Below are 7,635 nucleotides of genomic sequence, written 5' to 3' on the forward strand. Positions count from 1 at the left end.
GTTGATAAGCATATACAATTTTTTCAATTATGAAAATAATAAAAGCTGTTATCATTCCACAGCACATCATTAAAATTACTAAAGAAACTTGATCTATCCCAATCGCTTCTACGTTGGCATTATTAAGACGCTGACTTTTCTCCGTTAACCAACGATCTACTAACTCATCCCACAATCCAACTTCCTTTAATCTGAGTATCCTGTACACATAAAAATTACTTGTTCACATAGCATGTTAACATTATACCTATGTATACGATGGTATTATAATCGCTTTTTACCCGAGGTCGATGGTCCTTTTGTATTTAAAATTCCTCGCAATGCCGGAAGCTACCCACATTCTGAAGTAAGATTGTCCAATTGGAATCACTTCACATTCAATTTGACCTCTTGCTTTATACTCGTCTTCACCTTGGAGTACGGTATACTCCTTTTTACCTTTTATACATGCCAATTTAAACATTTCCTCGACTGTTGATGTAACGACGACGCGTTTTGCAGTTCTTACCAGTACATAAGGTTTGTTAGGGCTTAACTATAAATTTTTTAATATCCAATATCTGAACATATACTTGATGTAATTTAAAGATTAACAAATTACATAAATGAATCTAATAAATAAATTATATCAAACGTATTTTATTATTACCTTAAACGCGATATCTCCAATAGAACCTTTCAAAATAACAACGTCATATGAGGTATCGGTCAGCAGAGACTCTAGATTATTAAATGGCGGTATAACGTTAATCCTTTTTGCTACATAAAGGAATAACAAAGCTCCAAATGCCATCGACAATATAGAACAAAAGAAACCCAGCGATACTTCAAATATTCTTGATCTTCCAACAAGAACATCGGGAGTATAGCCTGTTACAGTTATTACTCAAATTAATAATTTTTTGTTATTACATATATCATTTAATGATTAAATATCATTTTATTTCGATAAAGATATTGCGACTATAGTCATTTTTGTATTATTTCAAAATAAAGTTAACCTTCTCGCATAACAATTATGACGCATTTATAAAATAAAAAATCTGACTTCACTTAAACTCTATACCAAGGTAAACATTTTGACAAAAAATGTCACACTATGTTCATAAATGTGATATGATATGATATGATATCTGCATTGCTTTTTAATTTAGCTACAGTTAAAAAATAGAAACAGGATGAAACATATTTATATTAATCATACATACTTTGATTGCAGAACATTCCAAAGGTGTAAAAAATATGATCGCTAATGGCCGAGCGTCTGCAATTATTTCCGATCCGTGCGAGAATAATTTGTGACCAAAAACTGCATACGCTCAATAATAGACACATAACCAATATAAAGCACCATATTTTCCAGGAGAACACTTTTGCCATCCATGTGCTGTCGTGTATTATCTCATGTTGAATATATAATCGGTGGCTGTAAAATTATTATACGATTGTTATAGCAACCTGGGGTTTATAAGAATAAATTTTATACGTTGTTATATGTCTCTTTTTTAAAGTTGCATTCTTTCGTCTTTATTTAGCATTTTAGAATATGTCATCGTGTGAAGCACTTAAAGCGTACCTGTTCATCCATAAAGGCATTGTAAAATCAACTGCTATACGTCGAACGTTGTAAGTTTCGACTTTTGGAATCGCACTAGTTTCATTGCGCGAAATTATACTTAGTAATCCTTGCTCAAAAACGGTATGGTTTTTCGATGATGCACCCAGGCCAGTTTCATTTGATTTTATTGGCTGTAATCTAAGAATATGAAGTATCCTTTGATTGTACATGTAATTTATCGTTAGCCAGCTTTGCCAACGATCCTTTAATATAATAAAAGTGGTTTGGATTACAATTTAATCTTACGTAAAATTCAATTTTTCAGAAAGAAGAGTCCACAATTCACCGCAAAGTCCTGTAACTTTTGTATCGTTATCGTAAAATTCGAGAAAATGCGGATCCTAAAATACATGAAGAAATTGTCATCCAGTCTTCGCAATCAGTTTATATTTTTTAGTTTGTAATTCTTTAATAAATTGTATGACGTTGAAAGAATAGTAAATAATTTAAAATTGTTTCCCGAAATATAGAATAAGAAAAATTATTCTTTCTTGCATTATCACAGTTATCACTAAAAAAATACGATATTTCTATCGATCATTATTACTTGGTCCTCTTGATACTATTAATTTATTGAATATTAATTTTACTGAGAGAAGTGTGGAAATATGTATAAATATAATAGAATATCCAAAAACTCATTTGAGCTTCATGGAAGCGTACCTGGAAGGATGTTAGCGTCAAGTTGCGCAATTGGAAATTGTGGATTTCCAGTGCTCGACTTTGTTTAAGACGTTCTTGTTGCAGCATGGAAAATATCGGCACGCTGGAGATTGGCACGAAAGTTTTCTGCGTTTTACTCCAAATCACGCCGTTCATTGTTTCGGACAAAGCTCGACTTAATCGGATACAACGCTCGGCTCACAAAGACAATTTGCAATGTGCTTTGCCGATTTACAACGATAATGATATATATATTGTTATTTTCGTAATATAATTACGGAAATTATTATTATCATGCATATCCTTGATCGCATTTTGATCACGGTGAAACAGTGTGCAGTTAAATTGCAGATAAATTGTCTTTTTTATGCTGAAGATAATTTAACTTGCAACATTTATTTTTATAGCAGAGAAAAAGAGAAAGAAAATGTTTATGTATTAATGTTGCATTAATGCAGTGTCCATTTAAAACTATTTATTTTTTGATTAGAACTTCTCATTTAACGAAGAGGGTATAAAATATTATACATACCTTATATAGCTAGGTGTTGCCGGATCATGTACAGTACAAATATACAATGTATTCGATGCACGTGCTTTGTAAGGATTTTAACGTAGATTGAGATATGATACAAATATACTTTATTTACGTTACGTTTATTCATGGCTAATAAATTTTAGTCATTATTATAATATGCAGGATAAAGGATTTGCCTTTTGTCTGATCAATTGCTCGGTGCCAATGGCGCGTCAATTTTGTTATCTCACAGCTAATACGAACACCGAAGCGATCAAGATCATCAGAACACGTGATTTTACTATATGAGTGAAATATATAATCAATAAATACACATATCATGGGCATTTGTATCATTTATTACAGATTGTAAATAAAAAGATAATTTAGCTAGCACGTATTGTTACTTAAATAAAACATTAGGTGGAACAAATTGATCCATTATTGCAATATAAAATAAAGCCATCCGATGAATAGAAAAACTATTGTAAATCTCTCTCTCTCTCGTATATTAGGTATTACAATTGTTTAATATACTGTAATCTTTTACAATTGTTTTTTGATCGAGTACTTTCAGAAACATAAAATGTTGTCTTGTTATAAAGTTTGATGAGCATTATAATCACATCAGCAATTTTTCGACATGTTGTGTCTATTTTACTATTAATCTCCAATTTATGTAGTTTATAATCTTTTTATTTTAATAGCGAGTATCCACTTAAAACTAACAGTAAGTTCGATCTATATATTCATAGAATATCAAATGACGTAATGAGATAAATAAATATATATGAGAGAAATAAAATTCTGACGATACTCATACATAATCATGTTTGATTAATAATTTTATAATTTATCAAAGTTTTTTAATTATTACAGCATTAATTGTGGTTTACATATTCATGTTTGGTATAAATGTAATAGAGTTTTCAAACGTGAGTTAAATAACTGCTGGCAGATAAATCTTTGAAACAAATAAAGTAAAATTACATAATTAAAATATTCTTGATAGCATTAGTAAAAAGTTACGATAGCCTGCGTTGATAAGCATATACAATTTTTTCAATCATGAAAATAATAAAAGCTGTTATCATTCCACAGCACATCATTAAAATTACTAAAGAAACTTGATCTATCCCAATCGCTTCTACGTTGGCATTATTATGACGTTCACTTTTCTCCATTAACCAACGATCTACTAACGCATCCCACAATCCAACTTCTTTTAATCTGAGTATCCTGTATACATAAAAATTACTTGTTTACATATAGCACGTTAGCATTATACACGACGGTATTATAATCGCTTTTTACCCGAGGTCGATGGTCCTTTTGTACTTAAAATTCTTCGCAATGCCGGAAGCTACCCACATTTTGAAGTAAGATTCTCCAACTGGAATCACCTCACATCCAATTTGACCTCTTGCTTTATACTCGTCTTCACCTTGGAGTGCGGTATACTTCTTTTTACCTTTCATACATGCCAATTTAAACATTTCTTCGACTGTTGATGCAACGACGACGCGTTTTGCAGTTCTTACCAGTGCATAAGGTTTGTTAGGGCTTACCTATAAATTTTTTAATATCTGAACATCTGAACATTTTAATATTCAATATCTGAATATATACTCGATGTAATTTAAAGATTAACAAATTACATAAATGGATCTAATAAATAAATAATATCAAACGTATTTTATTATTACCTTAAACGCTATATCTCCAATAGAACCTTTCAAAATAACAACGTCATATGAAGTATCGGTCAGCAGAGACTCTAGATTATTGAATGGCGGTATAACGTTAATCCTTTTTGCTATATAAAGGAATAACAAAGCTCCAAATGCCATCGACAATATAGAACAAAACAGGCCCAGCGATACTTCATATATTCTTGATCTTCCAACAAGAACATCGGGAATATAGCCTGTTACAGTTGTTACTCAAATTAATAATTTTGTGTTATTACATACCATTAATGATTAAATATCATTTTATTCCGATACGGATATACAGATATTGCGATTATAGTCATTTTTGTATTAGGTATATTTCAAAATAAAGTTAACATTTTCGCATAATAATTATAACGCGCATTTATATAATAATAAATGTAACTTTACTTAAACTCTGTACCAAGGTAAACATTTTGACAAAAAATGTCACACTATGTTCATAAATGTGATATGATATGATATCTGCATTGCTTTTTAATTTAGCTACAGTTAAAAAATTAGAAACAGGATAAAACATATTCATATTAATCATACATACTTTGATTACAGATCATTCCAAAAGTGTAAAAAATATGATCGCTAATGGTCGAGCGTCTGCAATTATTTCCGATCCGTGCAAGAATAATTTGTGACCAAAAACTGGATACGCTCAATAATAGACACATAACCAATATAAAGCACCATATTTCCCAGGAGAACACTTTTGCCATCCATGTGCTGTCGTGTATTATCTCATGTTGAATATAAAATCGGTGGCTGTAACATTATAAGATTGTTATAACAACCTAAAGTTTGTAAGAATAAATTTTATACGTCTTTTTTATATGTTTTTTTGTTATATGTCTTTTTTTAAAAGTTGCATTGTTTCATCTTTATTTAGCATCTTAGAAGACTTAGAAGATATCATCGTGTGAGGCACTTAAAGCGTACCTGTTCATCCATAAAGGTATTGTAAAATCAACAGCTATATTTCGAACACTGTAAGTTTCGACTTTTGGAATCGCAATAGTTTCATTGCGCGAAATTATACTTAGTAATCCTTGCTCAAAAACGGTACTGTTTTTTGATGATGCGCCCAGGCTAGTTTCATTTGATCTTATTGGCTGCAATCTGAGAATATGAAGTATTCTTTGATTGTACAATATGTAATTTATCGTTAGCTTTGCTAACAATCTTTTAATATAATACATCGCGGTTTGGATTACAGTTTAATCTTACGTAAAATTCAATTTTTCAGAAAGAAGAATCCACAATTCACCGCAAAGTCCTGTAACTTTCGTATCGTTATCGTAAAATTCGAGGAAATGCGGATCCTAAAATACATGAAGAAATTGTCATCCAAACTTCGCAGTCAGTTTATATTTCTTAGTTTGTAATTCTTTAATAAATTGTATGACATTGAAAGAATAGTAAATAATTTAAAATTGTTTCCCGAAATATAGAATAAGAAAAATTATTCTTTCTTGCATTATCACAGTTATCACTAAAAAAATACGATATTTCTATCGATCATTATTACTTGGTCCTTTTTATACTATTAATTTATTGAATATTAATTTTACTGAGAGAAGTGTGAAAATATGTATAAATATAATAGGATATCCAAAAACTCAGTTGAGTTTCATGGAAGCGTACCTGGAAGGATGTTAGAGTCAAGTTGCGCAATTGGAAATTGTGGGTTTCCAGTGCTCGGCTTTGTTTAAGACGTTCTTGTTGCAGCATGGCAAATATCGGCACGCTGGAAATTGGTACAAAAGTCTTCTGCATTTTACTCCAAATCACGCCGTTCATTGTTTCGGACAACGACAAAGCTCGACGTAATCGGGAATAACACTCGTCTCACAAAGACATTTGGAACGTGTTTTGCTGATTTGCAATGATATATTATATGATATATATTATTTTCTTACACAGTATAATTACGGAAATTGTTATTATATTCTATCCTTGATCGCATTGTCCAAGGTGTAAATATGAGACAATTGCAGTTAAATTGTCCTCCTTATGGAGGAGACCATTTTACTCGAAATTACTTCTTTTATAGCTGAGAAAAAGAGAAAGAAAATGTATATGTATTAATATTGCATTAGTGCAGTATCCATCAATTATTCATCTATTGTTTAGAACTTCCTATTTGACAGAGAGAGTAGATACATATCTTATAGGTTGCAGGATCATGTAAACAGTAGAAATGTACAATGTATTCGATGCACCTGCTTTGTAATGATTTTAATGTAGATCGAGATGTCTTGCAGTATATTTTGCTTACATCATTTATTTATGGCCAATCAATTTTAGTCACTATCATGATGTATAAGACAAACATGTGCTTTTTTTTCGATCAAATTGCTGGCATTGCGTGCCTTAATGGTGCGTTGTTATCACATCGCTAATGCGAAGAGTGAAGCTAATGCAAAGATTAAAGTGATTAAGGTCATGAATACACGTGATTTCACTATGATGAAACATGTAATCAGTAAATACACGTCATGGGCATTTTTATCATTTGTTACAGATTGTAAATCAAAAGATAATTTAGCTAGCACGTATTGTTACTTAAATAAAACATTAGATGGAACAAATTGATATCCATTATTGCAATATAAAATAAAGCCTTCTGGTGAATGAAAAAACTTTTGTAATTGTTTCTCTCTCGTATATTAGGTATTACATTTGTTTAATATACTGTAATTTTTTACAATTGTTTTTTGATCGAGTACTTTCAGAAACATAAAATGTTGTCTTGTTATAAAGTTTGATGAGCATTATAATCACATCAGCAATTTTTTGACATGTTGTGTTTATTTTACTATTAATCTCCAATTTATGTAGCTTATAATCTTTTTATTTTAATAGTATCCACTTAAAACTATGAAATGACGTAATAATGAGATAAATAAAATTCTGGTGATACTTAAACATAATCATGTTTGATTAATAATTTTATTATTTATCACAATTTTTTAATTATTACAGCATTAATTGTGGTTTACACGTTCATGTATGGTATAAATGTAATAGAGTTTTCAAACGTAAGTTAAATAACTGCTGGCAGATAAATCTTTGAAGCAAATAAAGTAAAATTACATAATTAAAATATT

General features: G+C 30.4%; 2 protein-coding genes across 3 annotated transcripts; both read right to left on the bottom strand.

Annotated features, from left to right (window-relative positions):
• Positions 1-16: 16 nt before the first annotated feature.
• Positions 17-2,437, bottom strand: LOC112457562 (the record flags this gene model as incomplete). Its single annotated transcript, XM_025020707.1, has 7 exons — positions 2,282-2,437; positions 1,865-1,959; positions 1,577-1,756; positions 1,209-1,426; positions 650-870; positions 282-535; positions 17-200 (listed from the first exon to the last, which is right to left on the bottom strand). Coding segments are annotated over exons 1-7 (1,308 nt in total), but the record flags the coding sequence as incomplete, so codon positions are not given.
• A 1,296-nt stretch (positions 2,438-3,733) lies between these two features.
• LOC112457563 lies at positions 3,734-6,830 on the bottom strand. Of its 2 annotated transcripts, XM_025020709.1 has the most exons (8): positions 6,445-6,830; positions 6,170-6,272; positions 5,753-5,847; positions 5,465-5,644; positions 5,073-5,290; positions 4,505-4,725; positions 4,113-4,366; positions 3,734-4,037 (listed from the first exon to the last, which is right to left on the bottom strand). In XM_025020709.1, the coding sequence occupies exons 1-8, from the start codon at positions 6,489-6,491 to the stop codon at positions 3,824-3,826; spliced, it is 1,332 nt and encodes a 443-aa protein (XP_024876477.1). In that variant the 5' UTR covers positions 6,492-6,830; the 3' UTR covers positions 3,734-3,823. The 2 variants fall into 2 exon arrangements, with proteins under 2 accessions (XP_024876477.1, XP_024876476.1); XM_025020708.1 differs by having other exon boundaries at positions 6,170-6,830.
• Between the last annotated feature and the right edge of the window lie 805 nt (positions 6,831-7,635).

The sequence above is a fragment of the Temnothorax curvispinosus genome, unplaced genomic scaffold, assembly GCF_003070985.1.
Source record: "Temnothorax curvispinosus isolate PA1 unplaced genomic scaffold, ASM307098v1 QBEX01007877.1, whole genome shotgun sequence".
NCBI classification, from domain to species: domain Eukaryota; kingdom Metazoa; phylum Arthropoda; class Insecta; order Hymenoptera; family Formicidae; genus Temnothorax; species Temnothorax curvispinosus.

Bases quoted from the DNA above. Each gene is read 5' to 3' on its own strand.
- LOC112457563 (XM_025020708.1), bottom strand. From the start codon at position 6,325: ATGAACGGCGTGATTTGGAGTAAAATGCAGAAGACTTTTGTACCAATT. The intron at 5,645-5,752 runs GTAAGATTAAAC...TCATATTCTCAG, and splicing joins TCTGAAAAATTGAATTTTAC to ATTGCAGCCAATAAGATCAA. The intron at 4,726-5,072 runs GTATGTATGATT...CAACTGTAACAG, and splicing joins TGGAATGATCTGTAATCAAA to GCTATATTCCCGATGTTCTT.